We start from the raw sequence: 24846 nt of genomic DNA, 5'->3' as shown, positions 1-24846 counted from the left end.
ATTTAGGTTTGATTAAAGTCCAACTACGCGCAATATTTAAATAAAACAGTAAAATAAAACTTAGAGAACATAGAACAGAAAAATGTTATTTGGATCGATTATGCGGAATTACCTCTGTTGATAAATTCTGTACGTGTACTTATAGATGAACACTTCAGTGTAATCTTATGAACACTTCAGTGCAATCTTACCAGAAGGGATACTTAACGTGTACATTATATACAGTGTTCGGTTTTCTCTTTGATGAAAATTTAAAAATAAAACTAACTGTAAATGGAGATTACATTCCTAGAAATGAGCGTGTATTCATAAATTTTAATATAATAGTTAATGTAATAATGTAATATTTTGATTTAATGTACCTATTCATCCACATTTCAATAATTAAATCCAAGCGAAATAAAGAGTATCAGAAAAAAGCTCATTTTTACTTGAAACGTAACTAGTTATTTATTAGAAGTATTAGCCTGAGTACACTTTGACAACTTTATTAAATATACTTACTCTAAATATAGTATTTTTTCCGTTGTATTAGCTGGGATAAACCAGTTGAGATGAAGTTCTGCCTCGAGAGTTAATAACACAACTGTAGTTAAAGAATCATTTGTCTGTACACAAGGCACGGCTGATGAAGGATACCATGTGAAGTCTCCGGCTGGAAGTGATGTTATTACTAAAGGCCGCCCTATGTTCTTGAATGCTGTCAGCCATACTATTAAAACATAATAATGTGAATATTGTAATCTATATTAAAATATATAAGTAAAATAATTACACTGATATTGATTCAGTCCAAATTAATTCGTATCATATCAAATTTGTATATCTATAATTCGAGCCATGAAGATGCTCAAATATTCATAACTTTTTAAATATTATGTAATGTAAAGACAGCAAGACTCTGAAAATGCAAATTCTCGTTTTAGGGAATAACATGAATAAAAAGACCGTGAAATCCTATATTTTCATTAACAGTGGATTGACAGACAATATTGTTTTATCATTTTACAAACATAAAACTGGCAGTTAATATTGTTAAGGTTATACTTAGCGTACGACATTAATATTAGTCCTATTACTTTTGTAAAACTAAAATCTTTATTTAGTCTCTTACGCATTTTCAATAATTATGAATATATAAAATAACAATATTGCAATCACATAACGTTTCTTACATCTAACGACAACGCCAGAAAACAGTCAAGCAGTATTTTCCCTTTTTTGCAATAAAGTTGCAAACAATATTAGTGTTTCTTTCTAACAGAAAAGTAGCAACTAGCATTTTTCTTCCTTTCTTGTTAGTATAAAACTGGCAGACAATAGTATTAATCCTTTCTTATTAGTAAAAAAGAGGCTGCATGTAATACTGTTCCTTTCTTCTTCTGGCATACAGTATTGTTGTTCCTTATTTCTTACTATAAAACTGGCAGGCAGTATTATTGCTCCTTATTTGTTTGTACAAAACTGGTAGACGGTATTGATGTTCCTTACTTGATAGTATAAAACTGGCATACAGTATTGTTGTTCCTTATTTTACTATAAAACTGGCAGGCAGTATTATTGCTCCTTATTTGTTTGTACAAAACTGGTGGACGGTATTGATGTTCCTTACTTGATAGTATAAAACTGGCATACAGTATTGTTGTTCCTTATTTTTACTATAAAACTGGCAGGCAGTATTATTGCTCCTTATTTGTTTGTACAAAACTGGTGGACGGTATTGATGTTCCTTACTTGATAGTATAAAACTGGCATACAGTATTGTTGTTCCTTATTTTTTACTATAAAACTGGCAGGCAGTATTATTGCTCCTTATTTGTTTGTACAAAACTGGTGGACGGTATTGATGTTCCTTACTTGATAGTATAAAACTGGCATACAGTATTGTTGTTCCTTATTTTTTACTATAAAACTGGCAGGCAGTATTATTGCTCCTTATTTGTTTGTACAAAACTGGTAGACGGTATTGATGTTCCTTATTTGTTAGTATAAAATTGGCAGACAGTATTGTTGTTTCTTATTTGTTAGTATAAAATTGGCAGACGGTGTTGTTGTTTCTTATTGTTTAGTACAAAACTGGTAAACAGTCGTATTGTTTCTCCAAGGAAATGTCAAAGGCTAAGTAAGAATTCTATTTTTTGAAGAGATGAGTAAGACACATAACACATCTATTGTAATACATATTCCTCAAAGCGAAATACGAGATGAATAGTAATATTCATCGATATTTTATTATATTGTGCGATCTGAGGTGTTGTTTACCTTTCGATGTTTCGTTACTGGTTTTATTCTTATCAAACTTTGGTAAATACGAGAGAGTTTTAAACGCTGACGGACGCTTTACAACAAATTATTAAACAGCAGGGATTTCTAGAAATCTTGATTAACTAGTTTTTGATACATTTATTCACCAACTAGATAGAAACTCTACAACGAAGCTGAAAAAGAATGTAAAACATTTTTGTCAGAAGTTTTTTTTATTATAATTTGTTTCCAACATTACGAACGTACTGGAATCTGAAAGGTTTATTGGGTCTTGAGTCTTTCGATTGCAATAGTGGGGTTTCATGAAGCATAATTAACTGACCACGGTCTTATTAACCAAGAAGTATACAAGGCTGGATTTCACTAATCAAGATAGTGCTTATTAATCCACTTTTTCATTCAATTCTTAAAATTAGCTCTGAAAACTTTAAAGAAAAACACTCAAGGTAATTGAAAGTGGACAAATACGAAAATGAACTGAAATATTAAAAATAGTTAAATTGGGACAGTGTGTGTGTATTTTCCACCTCGGGCTATCTGCTGAGTCCACCGAAGAAAAATTGGGACACAAAAACCCAACAACAATAAAATTACGTCTTTTCTCCACTGATATGACATTCATCAGATCTTGGACAACCGAACACAGTATAATAAATATACCTAATGGTAACGTCATGAACACAATCTTCACTTTAATATAAAAGAAACCCTACTATTTATATTTTATTTACGATACGTCTGTTTTAACTTGTTAAAACAGTTTATTTTATTTATATTTTTCAACATTATGTCCACAGTAAATAATTTTAATTTCACTACGACGTTCTGTATCTTTAAAATGTTGGAAGACAAGTGAATGGGCACATACATGTTTCACTATTCTTGTATTTAAATTCATTTTGATCTCCCCTATACAAAGCTTATTGCAGTCTGTACATCCTACACTATAAATGACCATTTTCTCAACTAAACATGGCTTAATTTTATCTAGTAATATACTGATTTTAATGTATTTTCTGGTACAAAATTTATTTATCCCCAATTGGAAGTTTATACATATTTTATATTTTTGTTACATTCGTTTCCATTATTAAAGTGTGTGAAGTACTTCCAATATTTATACCGAAGTTAAGTTTTAATTGCTAAATTTCTCTTTATGCTGGGTTTTTTGTTGTTGTTTTTTTTACTTTGCGCAAAGCTACACAAGAACTATCTGCTCTAACCGTCTATATTTGAGCACTGAGAGCATAAAGGGAAGAGAGTCATTAACACCTACCAGCAAGTTTTGAGTTACACTTTTACCAATAAACAGTGGGACTAACCGTCACATTTTAAGGGCTGAAAGGGCGAGCAGATATACAACTTTAATGAGAGCTTTTCATTTTCATCTTAAACAAAATGGCTCAAGGATTAATGTACTAACTAAAACATGATATTTCATATTTTATTGACTGGGTTTGTAGACCTTCGTGAAAATAAGTTACACTCGTAACATATGATAAATATAAAACTGATTTATACTGTAATTTTTTACATTCTACAAGCGGTGGGTGGTAATGACTAGCTGCAAAATTAGGCACGGCTAGCGCAGATAGTCCTCGTGTAGCTTTGAACGAAATTCAGAACAAACCAATTCCCCATCATATCCTCCGCTTACGCGCATGCGTGCTGATTTTATAAAGAGCATTAATAAATGCTTATTTTCTGTTACACGTTTGTTCGTGTAAAGTGCTAAGACGTGCTAACATTACGCTTCAACTTGACATGTACACAGAGAGCTTGATTACAAACCCGTTAAATTAAGGCAAACTAAACGAATGTCAGTCCTGTTAATTTCCACTAATACTAAAATGAAACATAACACAACTATATTCAGCCACATATAGATAACATTAACATTCTACAACAAGAATAAGGTAAAACTTACTAAGGTGAACACATTAATATTTATACCGTTAATAAATATAGGGTGTTATAGTTTCCATATATTTGAAACTTAATAAAATAATATCAGTTAACACAAATATATAAAGCTTTATATACATACCAATTTGACCACGGGTGTTTATGATAATGTCAAAATTAGTGTAACATGTAGATTTTATTAATTAATTACTAATTATGACCAGTTAACTAGACGTATTTATAACATACTAAAACACACTTAATGATAGAGTGTTTGTAATATCTAAATTTCCACATTAAACACAATGCATGGACTGTACCAGCGTGATTGGAGATATAGATCACCAATAGAACATTTATCATAGATACGTTTACGTTAACAAATATTTCTTTAATTATTAAGCACTTGATAATTAATAAAAAAATACCTATTAAATTACTTCTTACATTACATTTTATCAAATTAGTGCTTAAACAAAAGTTCCAGTTATTTGTGTTTAGTTATAATGGTTTTATTGAAGATTTTGTTCACTTACTTGTAGCTAAACACAAGTCTACAAAATAATTTGTCTGCGGTGTTCCCGACACGGGTTTCTAAACTCGGTTTTTAGTGTTATAAATCTTCAGAACTATCACTGTGTTTATTAAAAATAAACAAATATTTCGGGAACAGTAGCTAAACACACTACACTAATTATATATGTCTTATTAAGCTACATCACGAGTGCCGGACCATGTGACGTCAGATACTGTTAATTGGAAGTATTATGATATTTTTCCCTTGGTAAATGCTCCTTAAATTAATATTTCGCTAGGGTTTAGTTGTTTAGTGCCGACATAGTTTTCATGTAAAGTGGTCGAAACTTTTATCACGCTTCAAAATAAAAATACAAATAAAACTATAAACTACTAGAAAGATACACATCAATAGTTAATGATGTTTCATAGTTAATTCTGTTATTTGGTAGAAAGTCGTTGTGGCAACGGTTACTTATGAATAGATACCTTACCTGTTATTAGCAGATAAAGATTATGGATAGCTATACATGAAGCCTAAATGTTTTTGACCTATACATTTAGCTCACGTGCATATAGAGTAACGTTCAAGTTGATACCAATGATTTTGGCAATATAAAAACAAATCGCACGTGTAAAGAAAAGAACCAAATGTGAGAATGAATTAAATTTCTAAGTTACAACATTTTAGGCACGTCGTAGCGCCTCATGGATTAACTCTGAGTTGTATTTTTTCAAGTGCAAACTCATAAGTCCGTCATCTGTTGAGCGATTTAAGATTTGATTACAGGTTTGGAGTTAAGAGATCAAATTTTTTCGATTGACATATTTCACCACTCATAAGGTTTCATAACTTAATTTACGCTAATCCTACCTAAATGAATTTCAATTTGAGGGTAGCCTGTTAGAGTTCCTGATGAGTAATCAAATCAAATCGGATATACACGCCCAACATGCTTGGTATAGCTGGAGCAAAAAATATAGCTAATGAAAAGGAATTTATATAAAAAAGTCATAGTTTAACTTACTTTAAACCTTCTTAAAAGAATTTCAAGTGCCGTGACTATTGATGATTCTCTCTTGTTTATTTCTGCACTACAATAACAAGGTAAACTTTCAATGGTGAACATTCACGTTTGAAGACTTTAACGAAAACACCAACCGTACTCAGAAAGAGGAGAACAAATATGACGCTGAGTTTGTATTTAACGTTTTGTAGGTTATCGTTATTTGTATTTAACGTTTTGTAGGTTATCGTTATTTGTATTTAACGTTTTGTAGGTTATCGTTATTTGTATTCAACGTTTTGTCGGTTATCGTTATTTTTAACGTCTATATAACAAGTTGTATCAGTATAATATTTACATTAGAACAAAACACATTACGGTTGTGAATTGTAAAGATTGAACTTAGACACGTTTTATTGATGAATTTGAATATTTTTGTTTTTATTGTTGTAATTATAATTTAAGACTACTGTTTCAACAATTGATCATTTCAAATTTGAAAACTCTTAAGAAGTTTTCTATAACATTGATTTAAAATGTGTTTGCTTAAAATAAAACGTGCTCCTCCAAGCGGGAGAACTCATTAGAAACACTTGCTACAAGCTTCACTTAGCAAATTCTTCCTTATTAAACCTTCTATGTTATCAAGGAGAATGTGCATTATCTATCACGAGTTAAGGAATTTCCATGGCCTACTACGAACCTCTATTGTTTTATTAGATAATGGTTGTGTAAACAGCATTAATAAGCTCTTGCTTTCTATAGTGTTTTGGTTAGATAAAAAGAATTAATAATCATTTATCATCGTCAACTTGTACATCTGTAATAATGTTTCACTTCCTATTCAAGTCGTCTCCAAACTTTATGAACTCTAACTTTCTGTTATATAATGGTTGTGGGAAGAACAATAACATGTTCTAACATTCTAGTGCATGTTGGTTAAGTAAAGAACATTAATAGGATCTAACATTCCATTACATGTTGGTTATATAGAAAACACTAAAAATATATAACTTTATGTTTGTTGTCTTTCTCTTACCTTTGTATGTGTAAATATTATTAATAAAATGTGGCTTTCCGTTACATGTTGGTTATATAGAAAACACTAAAAATATATAACTTTATGTTTGTTGTCTTTCTCTTACCTTGGTATGTGTAAATATTATTAATAAAATGTGGCTTTCCGTTACATGTTGGTTATATAGAAAACACTAAAAATATATAACTTTATGTTTGTTGTCTTTCTCTTACCTTTGTATGTGTAAATATTATTAATAAAATGTGGCTTTCCGTTACATGTTGGTTATATAGAAAACACTAAAAATATATAACTTTATGTTTGTTGTCTTTCTCTTACCTTTGGTATGTGTAAATATTATTAATAAAATGTGGCTTTCCGTTACATGTTGGTTATATAGAAAACACTAAAAATATATAACTTTATGTTTGTTGTCTTTCTCTTACCTTTGTATGTATTATTCATAATATGTGGCTCTCTGTTACATGTTGGTTATATAAAAAGAACCAGCAGGCTCCAACTTTATTTACAAATATTTCTTTTACATGTTAGCTGTGTATAGAACATTAATAATGTCTAACTTTCTGCTATGTATTGATTGTGTGTAGAGCATTAACAAAGTCTAAATTTCTGTTACATGTTGGCTGTGTATAGAGCATTTATGAGGTCTATCTTTCTGTTACATATTACTTATATAAAAAGAAATACAAACACAATCTAAGTTTTTTAAACTTGTTAAGAGACTGTTCTACGTAGCTAACAATCTTTTATTAAATAATAATGTTTAGAATTGTGTGTTTAAGGCTCTGAGGAATGTGTAAAGAAGTAATACACAAAACAAGAAGAAACTTACGGCTCTTATTACAGAAGAATCTTTAGTATGGTATTAATGGTATTTTATTTAAGGTTTCTACGTCCTTATCTATGATATTTATGTCTCCTTCGTTAACAGTCTCCTTAATTTTAACAGTCATTTATTAGTAGTAATTAAGCTGTTCTAGACTTAAACTTCTTTTGCTCACAGCGAACGGCTTCTCTTAAACCTTTAGCGGCGAAAGAGGTCTAGATAACAAGGCTATTAATTGGTCTCAGTACACAGCATGCTGTCGAATATCGTTGACATAGATACGCGGCATCTAGCACTGTACTGGTTAACACATTGTTGGAAAGTAATGTTTTGATACTACAAAAATCTGTATTGTATAATAGATATGCGTGTTTTAGTGAAAACTTACATCGTGCTATCCGTTGTGTCTATCGCGAAGAATTAAATCCAGAATTATTTCGTTTTAAATCCGTAAATTACTGCTGACTCATTGGAGACGTATTATGTAACGTGCGAAACGTTGTACATCTCCATAAGTTTATTATGACGGAGTATGGCCTATTACCAGTGTACTGAACTACGAATCTGTTGCCGCAAAATCATGCTCTACATTTTTAGACGTTATAAGAGTGACTGTCAAATCCCATTATTTAATAAGATAAGAGTAGCTCAAGACTATACACTGAGTGCTGTTGACTAAATGCCTTCCCTGTTGTCTATCAGTACAACATTAGGGACAGCTCGTGAGAATAGCCTTCATGTAAATTTCCTTGAATATCCACCATAACAATTATATTTGTTAAACGAAACGTTGGAATAAAGTTTAATAAAAACCTGTCAGAAGACACATTCAGTCAATCACTTATTTATTCTTAAGTACTGGATCATTAAATCAAGTGCTAATTAATTTTCTGTTGATTAGTATGAAAAAATAAATTTTGAATTCCCTTTTCTTTCACTAAATAATCGGTCGTTCTATAAACTGGTTATTCATATTAAGTTAATACAAAAATAATCCACCTGATAACACCAGAATGCTGGTTTTATTTAATTAGACACTTGACATTTCTCTTTACATATACATCAAGAACCTTTTCATTAAAACACCAACCAAAACTGACTGTACAAAGCTTCAATTAGTTTAAATAATAAATTCTATTCAATTTATAATGTGCACTTGTACAGAATGAATTTTGACATTCGTGATACCGAGAAACCCAATTGAAGCTAAAAATGTATCTCAAGACGGCTGGTACTAAATCTTTTATTAAAATAAATTAGAGAAGTAGAACTATTATATCTATTAATAGACCTCGTTCTTTATTATACTTATAAATATATTTATTTAAGCTATTAATAAACTTTAATATGTATTCAAGGACAATGATGAAAAGTAATTGTAATATTTGTGCCATTTTGAAAAAAGAAGTTCTATGCAGTATTCGACAAAGGCTGGAACAGCCCAGATAACCAATTGTGTAACAAACAAGCAAGCAAAATTTTTACGCCACACAAAATTGCTAGAAACTTTCTGAACAATTTGTTTTCACGCAGTTGTAAATTTATTACTGCATCTCCTTTACCACTTCACATATGGAAGAAGTGTTACATTTCATCACTTCACATATGGAAGAGGTGTTACGTTTCATCACTTCACATATGGAAGAAGTGTTACGTTTCATCACTTCACACACAGAAGAGGTGTTACGTTTCATCACTTCATGCACGGAAGAGGTGTTACGTTTAATGGAGACCTGTTGAATCTAAATAATTTGTCGCGCAGAATAACATAGCAAAGATATCGAGAAACACAAAGACAAATTACTCAAAACATTGCAAAGCTTTCTGCCCTTACTGTACAGAAATTGTTAAGGAAAGCTGTTGAAATGGTTTATGTTAAATTGGCTATTCTATTGTATACCGACAAGTCTGAGGTGTCATGCAGCAAGGAGATCAGGCCACAATGTTCGCTAGTAAGTTGATAAGCACGAGGATGCGAGTATTCACTTGTCTTGTTCTTCCTTAATTTTGATGCTGCATTCTTTTATCAGAATTGACGTTTAATATAGATACGAATAAATGGTCAGATAGGCAGATAAACTGACAGAGATCGCTATTCCAACCTGTACATCCTTTTCATGCTATTTTTCAAACACATTTCCCTAAAAGCCAATTTCTTTATGTGGCACTAGCTATTGTTTGTTCCGAAACAACTAAAAGCCTGGTCACACAACTAAAGACACTCAGTTCACAGGTGTTAATCCACGTTCACATTTCTCGTTCAACCTCAGACCTGCGATAAACATGTTTTCAAAATTCACTCTAACTGACGTTACTGTCCCTTTACTACTTTTAAAGGTCGCTAATGGGCATTATTGTCCCTTTACTACTTTTAAAGCTCACTCTAACGGACGTTACTGTCCCTTTACTACTTTTAAACCTCACTTTAATGGACGTCTTTCTCTTTATTTTTTTAAGATTTCACTCTAATTGATATTACTGTCCTTTTAATACGTTTAAAATTTACTAATAAACAGCTGTCTCTTTACTACTTTTAAAGCTCACCCTAAAGGACGTTATTGTCTCTTTATTATTATTTAAAATGAAATCTGCGTAATTAATTAAGATCGAGCATTAGATTATGTATGTTTTTCTTGCAACAAAACCATATCGGGCTCTTTGTTATGTCTACCGAAGGGAATCAAGCCCTGATAATAGTTTTGTAAGTCCTTGGACTTACCACTGTTCCAACGAGGGACCATTAGACTACGAGTATGTATCCTTACTGTTAGCGTTCGTTGCTTCCTTTACATCAAATATCAAAAATAAAATACCTAAGATTTATTAAAGTTTCAAAATTTAATGCACGCTAAAAAAACATATATCGGTTTTTTCAGAACGAAAGCGACGATAAATTTTGAATAGTAACCAAATTTTCAGTATTAAAGTTCATGTAATGAAGAGTTAGTGCTGAAACTTTGTAGAATGGACGGTAAGTGCCTATTGTGGAAAAACTAGTGTGGAGGACGAGGTTTCGAAAGTCTTCCGCATTTCGTTTTCAGCTCAGTGTGTGTGAAAAAAACTTAAACTAACGTGGCAGGGGTTCAGTTTAGAGAGAGAGAAATTCGAAGAGTTCTCTCTCCAACTGGGGTGTTCAGGAACTTTGTAGTTCCTCTTCGTCCCCTTTCGTGGATTGTTATTAGGATTAAATGGTGGGTTTTTTTTTTATTATTATTATTTTAATAAATTAATTATCGTTATTATTCTTGACTTTTTGGGTGGGGAATGTCTCACTAAATGGTCTTTTGGGTGGAGGCAAAGGTAGCAGTGGAAAGAAGGAAAGGTCGGGACCTGTCTCGAAAAGAAAAAGTTGGGTAGATGTGAACATGAATGTAATTCATTCAAGTTCAGATCAAATCAAACGGCCCGATTCTGGGTCTGGCAAAAAGGTTGCCTGGGCTGGGATCTAGAAATCCAATGCCTAAAGATTTTGATGTGGGGAAACGGGAGTACCCCGAGAAAACCCACTTTCACACGACAGGCGCCGAAAGTTTTGCCTGTCGTGTGCCCTGTACCTGAAAAAAAAAGGAATTCATGTTAATAACATAGTTTTTATGTATTTAGACTCTTTGTTGAGTGGATTGTGATTCTTGAAATATGTTGTATGGTGATATGTATTTTGTTGGTGCACTTGATAATTTGTGTAGTGATGCCGTTAGTTTGTTTCTGTTTTCTGCTTTTCGATAATATTTCATAGAAAGTTCTGTTATTCTATCTCTTATAGTTGGTAAATTACTAATTTGGTGTAGATAATTTGTTGGTGTAAAAGATGGTAAACTGAATGCGGATTTTAATATTTTGTTTTGTTGCACTTGGATTTTTTGGAGTGTGTTGTTTGACATGTTGTATGTTACTTGACATCCGTACTCTATTAGTGGACGGATGTAAGCCTTGTATATTTGTATAATGGTGTTCGGTGCGCATTTTGATTGTTTACCAGTTATAGTTTTTAGATATGAAATCCTTTTTCTTATTGATGAGTGTATATTGTTTATGTGTTTTTTCCATGTTAGTTTTGTGTCGAAAGTGACGCCAAGGAATGTGATGTTTTTGCTCATGTTAATGGTTGTGTTTCCAATTGATAGTTTTATTTTTTCTAGATTTTTTCTTTGCTTCTTTAGTTTTCTATAGAAGGTGATTGCTTGTGTTTTTGTCGGATTTAACACGACCCTCCACTTGTTGCTCCATGTTGGGACGTTGTTTAGTGATTCTTGTACGCGAGACATGGCCATTACTGGGTTTCTGGAGGTGCTCCAGATTGCGATGTCATCTGCGTATTGTGAATTGTGTGTGTATGTTAGATTTGGAAAAGGTATGTCACTGACGAAAATTATGTAAAGAAGTGGAGAGAGGACTGATCCTTGGGGCACTCCTGCCGTTATATTAAATAATTTGGATATGGTTTTATTGACTTTTACTTGTGCTGTTCTATTGGTTAAAAATTTGAAATCCATTTGACTATCGTAGGATTTATTTGTAGGTGGTTTAGTTTGTATATGATGGCATTGTGCCAAACGCTGTCGAATGCTTTTTGACATCTAGGAATACCCCGATGGTTACTTGATTGTTGTTGTAAGCTTTGTATATTGATTCGGTGAGTCGTGTGAGGTGATCTGTTGTTTGATTCGCAAAAATGGAGGAGACGGTTGGAGATAATTCTCTCCATCAGTTTGCCAAGGCAGCTTAACAGACTGATGGGGCGGAAATTATCTGGATTTGTTCTGTTAGTTTGTTTCTTTGGGATCGTTGTTATGATGGCTTTTTTCCACGTGTCAGGGTAATACCCTGTCGCTAATGAAATGTTCATGATGTTTGTGAGGTGTTGTAGTAAGAGAGTGGAACTTTTTTTGAGAATAATATTTGGTATTTGGTCATGTCCGGGGGAAGTGTTCTTCAAGTTTTTGATATTTTTCTTTAGTTCGGTTATGGTTATTTTTCTATTGATTGAATTTGAGTATGCTTCTAGTGTCTCTCCGGGATCTAGTGTCTCTCCGGGAAAAGTGTGTGTGTAGGTGTTGTCGGTCTTTTATAGTGTCCTGGTGGATTGTGGAGAGTGTGTTATGATTGGTTGGATTATCACTGTTTCTGATTAGAGGAGAGATTTCCTGTAGATTCAACCAATGACAGCCACAGGTTACTCACCTCTATTCTAGAATCTGTTTAGTGAAGGTTTAATCGTGTTAATATAAAATGATTCTTTGATTTTTCTTGTCTTCCAGAATTTGTCTGTGTCGATGATTCCAGTTTTCTTCCAGTTTATTCTGTGTCCAGTTGACGTGGCGTGCTCTGCAATGGCTGAATTTTGTGTTTTCATGAGTCTTGTACTATCTTTATGTTCTTTTATTCTTACACTATGGTTCCAACTTTTTAAATCTAGTGTATTGAAAAGAAACTATCTAGTTTTTTATAGTAGTGCTATCTAGTTTGTACAATGGATCAAGCATGGAACTTACGCAGTTAGTAACTGTGGTTCTGTACAGAAATAATTTAAGTTATACGTGAAAATATTTTGAACTAATTTTTAATGTGGTTCTAAAAATTCATAGCCTTCAAATGTTTAATTAGGTACATTGACAATACACATTAGGAGCATGTCATAAAGTAATGTTTATCTTAGTCCCAACTGCAGATTTGGAAGGCGAGAGGTTACAGAAAATGTAAACATTATGGAAAAAGTTTCTGTTGGGTTATAACGATTATAAAAAGAGATCGTCCAAGAATGTTTGGATCCAATCAAAAGACGACAGTAAACTTGAGAACAGAAGGAATAAGATACGTTGTTCTTTTCATTGTAACCACTTTGATTGTCTTAGAACGTTCAGTGATTAATAAATTTAAATATGCTTGATCAGAACTCAACAAAGGTAAGTCAGAAGAAATAATTAAAGATCATTTATTGATATTTGTACTAAGCGTCCTAGATGTCATGAATCTGTTGAAAATAATTCTTACAGTGTAAATAAAAGTCGAAACGGATTGATCTCGGGAAAAGAGGCCTTGTTTTTGGTAGACGTTTTATCAGCACAAAATCAACATTTTTGTTGTTTCTTTGGGATTGTAGAAGGAAAAGATCGAATCATAAAATTTTATCATGTTCAAAGTTGGCAAAAAATATGTAAATAGCTGTGCGATTGGCTCATGATATTTGTTTAGATGCTTCTTAATTTTTTGGTAAACTACTATGTTAGGTTTAAGATATAAATATTCTTTCCCCGATAAACTTGGTTGTAAAGTGTTATTTTACTTCCTCGCGTTTACAAGCAAGACTTCAAAGTCATCATTATAGTTGCGTGTCAGTGGTTACACAAGCGGCACGAGCGAACTTTATACTTATACAGAATCGATAATTAAATCATTAACTTTAAACTACTTTTATAACTAGTACTGTTGGAAGTACCAATAGATTAAGAGTTACACCAACTCATATCTTGCATTGGTGCAAATCTCAATATAGACCATACACCATTTGTATGAAATAGAAAGTAAAAAAAAAATGTTCATCTTCAGTTTTTGAGCCGAATTCAAGCATTATGATATTTTTCACTTAATAACTTTACTAAAAGTAAAAAATACCCATGTTACAATTTATATGTATCAAATAACTCCATATAATTATCTCTTTAAAAAAACTATTTATGTTATTCTATATGCAAAAACGGCTCGTTTGGGTTGAGAAATTATTTTACGTAGAAGAGCGAACAACGTTTCGACCTTCTTCGGTCATCGTCAGGTTCACAAAGAAAAGTGAAAATTCACATGCTTAACAACACATCGTTTTTATTTTTGAATGTGAAAGAGTTCCTTTTTCGTTTTCTTCCTTGTCCTTATTATTACCTTCTCCTAAACCTTCTGCGATCTTGCTCGAAGGACTTTATCAGAAATTAGAATGGAACTAGATACCATAGTCTTGTTGTATAATCTTAGCCCATAACTATGTTTATGCTACGAAAAAATTCCTTGCCATTATTAAGAGAAATAATATTTACTTCAAGTTTTATCTTGATATAATTGTCTTTATTTTGTATTTTGTAAATACTATTGTTTATCATTTTTGTTTACTTTTGTGCACAACAGATTCGATTTTCTATTTTTCGTCGTATCATTTTCCTTAGAACACAGTCCAGCACTGCCAGATGGTTAGGGTACTCGACTCGTAATCTGAAGGTCGCGGGTTCGAATTCCTGTCGCTCCAAACGTGTTTGCTCTTTCAGATGCTTTATAGTGTGACGGTTAATCCCACAACTCGCTTGTAAAAGAGTAGCCGAAGAGTTTGTGGTGGTGGTGGTGATGACTAGCTGCCTTCCCTCTAGTCTTACTCTGCAAAATTAGGGACTGCTAGTGCAGATAGCCTTTGTGCAGCTTTGTGCGTAATTCAAAACAAACAAGCTCTTAGAACAGCGGTCTAACCAAACAGCTCAGGTTTGGTTGGTTTTGAATTTAGCACAAAGCTACACGAGGGCTATCTGCGCTAACCGTCCCTAATTCAGCAGTGTAAAACTAGAGAGAAGGCAGCTAGTCATTACCACCCACCGCCTGCTCTTTTACCAACGAATGGTGGGATTGATCGTACATTATAACGTCCCCACGGCTGAAAGGGCGAGCATGTTTGGTGTGACGGAGATTCACCCGCGATTACGAGTCGAGTGCCTTAACCGTCTGGGCTTGCCGGGCCTGAAAACAGCTCATCATCTGTTTGTTTGTAATCAAGCATAAAACTACACAGTGAATTATCTGTGCTCTGCCCACCATCGGTATCGAAACTCGGTTTCTAGTGTTGTAAGTTCACAGACATACTGCTGTGCCAGTGTGGGGGAAATAATCAAGAGGTTGTAGTTGTACCAAGTTTCAACTGATAGAAGTTTGTAGCAAAAAACTGTTTGAACTGCCTTATACATCTGTACATCATAATAATGTGACATGGGTGACAAAGGTTTTGTATGACGTCTTAAACCATTATCCATTGTTTCTATACAAGCTTCCTCCTTGATTATTTTCCATACGAGTATTTTCAGGGTTAACAATTCTCTGATAGAATTGTTTTTAACTTCAGAAGCTAAATGTTATGTTATGTAGATTTTTCATTATTTTATGAGCCTGTGTTCAGTTTGTGGTTAGTATTAAGTTAGTAAAGTGAGCACAATGATATTCTACACAAAAGGTCCTTTAAAACTAAACACACTAACATTCAATAGCATTACACACAAGTATAGCTAGCTGAGTATAGTAGTATTTTACTTTGTGAAACCACACTACAGCCTGCTAAACTATAAACATTAGTATTCTACAACCGTGAATAAAACTCTGGTTACTGAAGTGAACATCGTGATATTCTACTTTGTGAGAAAAAAAGACATGGCATGCTTAGATCTATCCACTATCATTCAACAACGTGAATAAAACTGAACTTAGTGGGTTGAATAGAGTAATATTCTGTTTTGTGATAACTCGGTACAGCTTGTTAAACTGACCACTTTAGTATTGTATAACTTAAACAAGACATAGCTTACTGCAAAGATACCAGTGATGTTCTATTCTGTGAAAACTCTAACAGCTTGTTAAACGGAACACACGTGCATTCTACAGTGTTAAGATGTCTCACTATGCCAGTACAGTAATAACCCACTCTGTGAAAACATGACTTAGTTTCTCAAGTTGAACAGTGTTAGTACAAACTAAAATAGTGAGGTTGGCACACCGGTATCTAACTTTATAAATAAACAATACTGCTTATTAAACTGAATAAACTAGTACTGAACAACGTGAGTAAAACGTATCCTACTAAAGTGTGCACAGTAATAATCTAATTTACAAAAATATGACACTATTTAATGACCACGCGTTCTGCAGTGCGAGTGAAACGTAGCCTCGAAGGCCATATCATTGGCTATTCAGTACAATAATATTTTACTTCGTAAAAATTAAATAGTCGCTACCAAACTATAAACTAAGCACACTGGCCTTTTACAACATGAATAAAACATACTCTCCTAAGGTAAACATAGCGATATTCTATGTTGTGATAACGTTATGCAGCTTCTTGTTAAAAATACTAGTGTTATAAAGCTTGAATAAATATAGATTACCCAGGTGAGCACAGGGCTATTCTTCTTTATTAAAACATGACACAGCTTGTTAAACAAAGCACGCCTTAGCGTTCTAAAGAGTGAATAAAACATAGCTTACAAAGGGAAGCGTGTGATATGTTTATTTGTGAAAACACCACTCATCTTTTTAAACTGAACACGCTAACATTCTACAACATAAAGAAAACGTAGCTTTGTTAAGCACTGTGATATTCAAAATTATGAAAACACATCGCTTCCTGTTAAAAAACACACTTTAAGATTGTAAAATGCGAATAAAATATAGCTTGAGAGAACAACATATTGAAAATCTATCTCGTCAAAACGCAACACCGACTGATATAAAACGTAAATCAATAACGATATTGTAATTACTGAAAACACAGTACGGTCTGCTAAAATCAATACATTATCGTCCACATCCTTGAATAAAATATAGATTACTAACTTGAGAACAATGAAATTCTACTTTTTACAAACATATGCGGACTGTTTAGCTTAACACACTGACTTCCATAGCGTGAATAAAATATAATTTACCTGGTGAGCACAGTAATATTGTACTTTGCCTGCGAAACTGAACATATGAGCATTTTATAGCGTGAATAAAACTTAGCTTAAGATGGCGACCACAGTCATATTCTATCATTTGGAAACACAACGCAACCTGCTAAAATGAACACGCTATTTGAATAAAGCAAAGTTGACTGTTTGTTTGTTTGGTGGCTGCTGTCAAGTACAGTTATATAATGGACTATTTCTTCTATTCCCAAAAAAGTATCAAAACATCGTTCTGAACTTTATAAGATGCCCGGTTTCCACATATAAGTTGTACATTTTTAACTTTAATAAAAACATTATTACCGATCCCAATGGTCTGAAACGTTGTCTATGTACCAGTTTTTCCAGTGAGCTTATGATAAATCAAAATGTGTAAAAGTTACTTAATTGTTTACTAATTATAACTAATTAATTACATATATTTATTAAATATTAAGACAAGAAAAATTATAAATCATATAAAACCCAGTGTACGTAATGTTTCAACCTCTATGAAAAAGTAATTTCTATTTTCCTGAAAATTGTTGTTCTAATAAATATTTCTGTAATGATCATTGAATTTGTAACAGATAAATAAAATTTTACATTTTACATTAATATTATGAAAATTCATAGTGAAAACAATACTAATATAACTTTTCAGTTATTTAAGCTTGGCGTACTATCAATCAGCTCAGTGGTAAGTCTGAAGGCTTACAATACAAAATACCCGGCTTCTAGCTGAACAAATAATGTCCTATAAAGTGGTAAGATATATCTTATTAAGCTGAACAAATAATCTCCTATAAAGTGGTAAGATATATCTTATTAAGCTGAACAAATAATCTCCTATAAAGTGGTAAGATATATCTTATTAAGCTGAACAAATAATCTCCTATAAAGTGGTAAGATATATCTTATCATGTTGAACAGTTAATTTTCTTTACTATAATTAAATATTTCCCATTACACCAATGTTATGTATCATCATTAGATATATCTCATTAATCTAAACAGTTATCGCTCTATACTTACACTAGATATACATTATTAAGCTGAATACAAATACATGCCACAACATAAATGCAGCACAACTTCCATTAAATATACTTTGCTAAGTTTAAGATACTAATATCATGCGCTATGATTTATATCGTACTATATGAGTTACATTAGTGTTCTCCAATGTGAGCAAAGCTTAGCTCACTAAGGAAGATACAATAATATTCTGTTTATCCGCTAAATGTACCTTATCAGACTGAACGTATTAAAACTCTATACTGTAAAAAACAGCATACGTTAAGAAACTAAAAACGTTATAATGTGAATAAAGCTTACCCAAATAAATGGAAATTTCAATATTATATAGTATTAACAAAACGTAAGCTACTAAACTAGACACCAATATTCAAAACCGTGAAAAAAACACATCACGCTAGATTGAACAGTGATGTATATTTTAATTAAAGCATAGATTTCCGAACTCTACACTGGTGCTCTAAAGAGTAAAACACAGTAATGTTCCACTATGCGAATAAAATATATAGTCACTTTGACATTTTATTTCGTGAACGAGATATATAACATTTAACTAGGTTAAAATATTATAGTAATAATAAAACACAGATAACTAAGCTACACAGTACTATTCTATATCATGAATAAGATATACATGTACATAATACATGGATGAACATATTAAAATTCTATAGTGACAATAAGTCACAGCTTTCTAAGTTAAACAAACTAATATCAAACTTTGTGAATAAAACAAACTAATATCATATAGTGTGAATAAAACAAACTAATATCATAGATTGTGAATAAAACAAACTAATATCATACATTATGAATAAAACAAACTAATATCATACATTGTGAATAAAACAAACTAATATCATACATTGTGAATAAAACAAACTAATATCATAGATTGTGAATAAAACAAACTAATATCATAGATTGTGAATAAAACAAACTAATATCATAGATTGTGAATAAAACAAACTAATATCATAGATTGTGAATAAAACAAACTAATATAATAGATTGTTAATAAAACAAACTAATATCATACATTGTGAGTAAAACAAACTAATATCATAGATTGTGAATAAAACAAACTAATATCATAGATTGTGAATAAAACAAACTAATATCATATATTGTGAATAAAACAAACTAATATAATAGATTGTGAATAAAACAAACTAATATCATAGATTGTGAATAAAACAAACTAATATCATAGATTGTGAATAAAACAAACTAATATCATAGATTGTGAATAAAACAAACTAATATCATACATTGTAAATAAAACAAACTAATATCATAGATTGTGAATAAAACAAACTAATATCATAGATTGTGAATAAAACAAACTAATATCATACATTGTGAATAAAACAAACTAATATCATACATTATGAATAAAACAAACTAATATCATACATTGTGAATAAAACAAACTAATATCATAGATTGTGAATAAAACAAACTAATATCATACATTATGAATAAAACAAACTAATATCATACATTATGAATAAAACAAACTAATATCATATATTGTGAATAAAACAAACTAATATCATATATTGTGAATAAAACAAACTAATATCATATATTGTGAATAAAACAAAGTAATATAATAGATTGTGAATAAAACAAACCAATATCATACATTGTGAATAAAACAAACTTTCTGGGAAGTTAAACATGATATGTTTTTGTGGCGTGAATATGACATTCTTTACCATACTGGTCATGTTAATATTCTACAATTTAATTACAAGTTAATTTATAAAGTCAAAGGAAATTATGTGTTACTTATTAGGCCGAAAACATAATTAGTGTAGTGCTTTAATACAAGATAATTAAATGTATTACGATAGCAAAAATCCAGTAAGAAAGGTGAAGATATTATTGTTTGATAACATGAATTCAATTAATGTCTAAGCTGAATGTATGGTTCATTCATTGGGAGCATAGAAATATTATTAAAAACCTTGAAGAAAAACAATAATCTGATACGAACACGACTGCTGGACTGTAAATATGTAATATTCTTATGTTGAAGAGTTTTTATTTTAATAGGCGTATTCTGGGAGGCGGGATTCTAGATTTCTGATAAAGTTTTCCTTTTATCTCATCTGGATGTGATAAAGCTAACGTCAGCAGCACGTGCTGTTCTCTCAGTCAGGAAAGATAATGTTTCATATCCAACAAAGCACACAACACGCAGAATAAGTATTTCAATCAAAAGTAGTATGCTGTAGAACTATATTTCACTCTCAAACTGAACTATAAAAACAAAATATTAACCTACTTAAAACTACCATTATATACATAGGTCGTCACTAGTATTTTAACAAATAGAATGTTGGCTTAAAGTGAAAAAGCTCAGTGCTAAGTTCTCTGTGTTTTTTACACTAGCTTCTTTCTGTACAAGGCAATCCAGTTCTGTTATGTGTGTTATCGAAAGATGATAGATTAGTCTATATTAAACAACGTGTTACCCACTACATCAACAATGCAAACAATCAAATATTATACTCAAAAGGACAGTTTGACCTTGGCTTTTGTTTTTATCCTTTTTCATAAAAATATATTTAAATGACTTTGTCATTAAATCTCATAAATCAATTGCTCGCGAAAATTATTCGTCAATGTATTGATACAAGTGGCTTCCTAAAAAAAAAATCTAACACGAGAGTTGGTAACTGTGGTATGATTTCCAGACGGAACACGAAATCTAGAAGTTGTTTCGAAATCTGCCCATAAGGAGCTTCAGTACTGACTGAATATTGAAGCTCGCTTAAGGTTCTCTTTGACTGATATATTCTTAATGAACTTATTTCGGCCGTCATTCTGTGTCACAAGTGGTGCATTTTATTAGAATCATTATTTCTGAGGCTCGTAAAAGTCTAATAACGTGCAAAATATCTAAAACAATACAACTTTACGTTTTTTGAAATTGTACTTATATAAAACGGTTGAAATTAAAGATTAATAATACTTTCACATTCGGCAATGTATATATAAACAAAAATTCCAAAGTTGTTTCAATAGACAAGCGCTAAGCTGATTAACAGAAGTAGAAACTATATGGTTTTAACCGAACCTCTCTCTCACACACACACACTCACATACATAGGGATTTATACGTACAAGATATTAGGCTTTACAAAAATGTTACAATTATGAACGTTATGATTGGCAACTAGTACAATGTAACACACGTAAAAGTTTTATTATAAATGAAAATCGAGTTCTATGAAGGTACATTTTAACGTGTAAGAAGTTTGAAAAACCTACATGAAACGACTGAACTGTTTACACATAAATTAATGTAAGCGTCCTGTTTGTTTAGTTTAGAACGAAACGACATTGGGTTATCTGCTATGTCTGCTGCGCAGAATGGAACCCCGGATTTCAGTGTTGAATGTCCATAGATTTACCATTTTTCTACAGGAGAACAAGTGTTTTGTGAAACTAAGAGTAAAAAATTCTAGAAAACAAATCTTCATTGCTAATTTAAGTATTCATAAATCGCTCAGAGTTTCTAGCACACGGTAACCATTTCTTCGGTAAACATATAAGATGTGGTGAAATTCACACATGGTAAAGCGAACTGAAAACTAACATGTTCAAATCGACTGCATCAGAAAAATATGAGTGCCTATAAGAAACAATAGTTTTTCCTGATACCTGAGCCCTTCATCTGAGTTTTGTTAAATTGTATTTGACAAGGTACTCCTAGGCCCAGCATGGGCAAGCGTGTTAATGCGTGCGACTCGTAATCTGAGGGTCGCAGGTTCGCATCCCCGTCGCGCCAAACATGCTCGCCCTCCCAGCCGTGGGGGCGTTATAATGTTACGGTTAATCCCACTATTCGTTGGTAAAAGAGTAGCCCAAGAGTTGGTGGTGGGTGGTGATGACTAGCTGCCTTCCCTCTAGCCTTACAATGCTAAATTAGGGATGGCTGGCACTGATAGCCCTCGAGTAGTTTTGTGCGAAATTCCAAAGCAAAGCAAACAAACAGACAAGGTACTCCAGTACTTTTCCTCCAAGTTTTTTAACGACCTCAGTTTCACGTAACCCTTACTCCGTTTATTGTATAGTAAGCAGTTTGTTGTATTTCATAATATACTATGTAAAAGTAATCAAAATAATGTTAGGAAAAAGGATAATGACAGAAATATAAAATACATTTGAATTGAGAAACGTTTCTCACACTTTTGTAAGTTTGTGGTCGTTTCAAAAATTAAATAAGGTAAATATCTGGGTAGATATTTAAATTATTACTCTGATTAATTAATATATGAAATTGGTCACACGTTTGATTACATACATATATTTTGATATATTAATTTGCATTGAACATACCATAACTAATAACACAGCTGTTGAAAATCACGCTAAATGAAGCAAATTTAGAGAGAAAATAAAATAGGGATTTTTGAATTTAAATATTATAAAAAACATCAGTAGTTTTGAACAAACATCTGTAAATAACCATATGCTTTGATTACTAAAATTAGCTCAACATAATGTTTCTACAGCAATTTAATATTCTTGCCTTTCATATTATAATTAGGCCCGGCATGGCCAGGTGGGTTAAGGCGTGCGACTGGTAATTTGAAGGTCGTGGGTTCGCATTCCCGTCGCACCAAACATGCTCGCATTTTCAGCCGTGGGGGCGTTATAATGTAACGGTCAATCCCACTATTCGTTGGTAAAAGAGTAGCCCAAGAGTTGGCGGTAGGTGGTGATGACTACCTGTCTTCTCTCTAGTCTTACACTGCTAAATTAGAGACGGCTAGCTTTGCGCGAATTTCAACAAATAAACAAACATATTTTAATTTTTGACTGATGACTTAAGTCATAAAATTTAAAAAATGAATTCTGTGTAAATATACTTGTTAACCCCTCGAAACTCTCCCTCTATAATACTCCTTCAGGTTATATAAGACATTACTACGCGACTTCTATAAAAATATACAGAAGTATATTGGAATGTACACGTTCACAATACAATGAAAGTCAATCACTCTGTGTTCTCTTTTACTCATCACCAGTGCTTTCTAACTCTCTAACGATGTCTTCAGTTCTCATGACCAAGCTCTACTTCAAGGTTAACGTTTATTTGTTTGTTATTTTACTGAAACAAATTTTTTCCGAAGCTGTTATAGACTTTTTGTTAAGAGAGGCATATGCCTATAATGTTTAAATTTGTGTCCAGTTGACGGTTAAAGTTGACAGCAGTAAGTTTATTCTAGGACATGAAGACCAACATGAAGACTGACATTTGAGACATGATCATACTGGCTACACGTAACTGTTTAAAAACTAATCTATTAACAAATAAGCAAAAATTAAATTCGTAGGATCAATTTTCAAATTTCGTTCAGTTGGAATACTTATTCTTTCAGAAAAACAACAACAAACAAACATTATAAAGTAGGTCACGTTCCACACCCAAACTTCCTAATTTGAAGAACTTCTTCGACACATTCTATCCTTCTCAAAAAAATAAACAGTTGTTGGATTTTAGGCTTTAAATCAAATTAGTACAGCTTTAAAACTTTCAACATCCGTCTTCACAAGACTGAAGATTGACACAAGATTAGATGATACAAACTTTCAGAGCTAACAAAAACCAAAACCATCAGCTCAGACTTCACTTTTAAAAAAAAAAAAGAACAATAGATGTAGACAAGTGTAATGTACATACGTACATTAAATAAAATTTTTAACAGTCCAGTCGATATTATTTTGAGGTTTAGTTCTAAGTGTTGCGTCTCATCTGCTTTCTCACGTCACTGACATAAAACATAACTGAACTTTTTACGTCAAACATATCAGTAACAGGTTTAACAACAAAGTGCCGCAGGTCTACACCAAATCCAAATATAGAGTTAATTGCCCTTTTATGTTTAAATGTATCAAATCATTTGTTGTTGAAATAAAAAGTATTCATTAATTACATAAAACAATGGTGGAGCTAGGACTATAGAAGTCTGTGAATTATCAGTGTTTCATTGTACTTATTTAGCTGAGAACAAATTCTTCATGAGTTCTTTTGATGAATTATAGTTTAATATAAATGTGTATGTACTCGAAATTCTTTTGTCGAAGAATGTCATATCGTTACTTAGTAATCAGGGCGATCACGAAAATGTAATACCGAAACGCTTAACTATATTAACTTTCTCCGATATATGAAATTCAGTTGCGCTTTTTATAGGTTTATGCTTGAAGACAATCACATAGAACCCATTTGGGACTGTTCATATTATGTTGTTTTACTAAGTATCAAACTATAAAAAAACAAGAGTGGTACCAGAAATAAAACACTTTAAGATTCATGCTTCTATAACATACAGCTGCATGTCTGCGGACGTAGGACGTTAAAAACCGAGTTCAGATAACCGTGGCAGGCAGACCTCACATATATACGTATAGCGTTAGTTCTTCCCGCTTAAGACAGAAACAATAATGCGAGAAAGATATAACGTTTCTTATCCAGGGAAAATCAACAAATGAAATAAAATTGAAGATTACCATCAAATAGAAAAAAAAAACAAAACTTAAATAATACTTACCACTCAAGGAAGAAAC

At 32.1% G+C, this 24846-nt stretch overlaps 1 protein-coding gene across 1 annotated transcript in view; it reads right to left on the bottom strand.

The window, feature by feature from the left end:
- Positions 1–500: 500 nt before the first annotated feature.
- The window catches only part of LOC143236465 (uncharacterized), a 62839-nt gene continuing 38493 nt past the window's right edge, over positions 501–24846 (bottom strand). The window contains exon 3 of the mRNA XM_076474744.1: positions 501–712. Within this exon, the coding sequence (XP_076330859.1) occupies positions 501–712 (212 nt within the window). The remainder of the gene's footprint in view (positions 713–24846) is intronic.

This window comes from Tachypleus tridentatus, chromosome 13 (assembly GCF_004210375.1).
Source record: "Tachypleus tridentatus isolate NWPU-2018 chromosome 13, ASM421037v1, whole genome shotgun sequence".
Lineage (NCBI taxonomy): Eukaryota > Metazoa > Arthropoda > Merostomata > Xiphosura > Limulidae > Tachypleus > Tachypleus tridentatus.
Note: the sequence above shows the minus strand (reverse complement) of the source record. Positions and strands in the feature narration are given on the sequence as shown.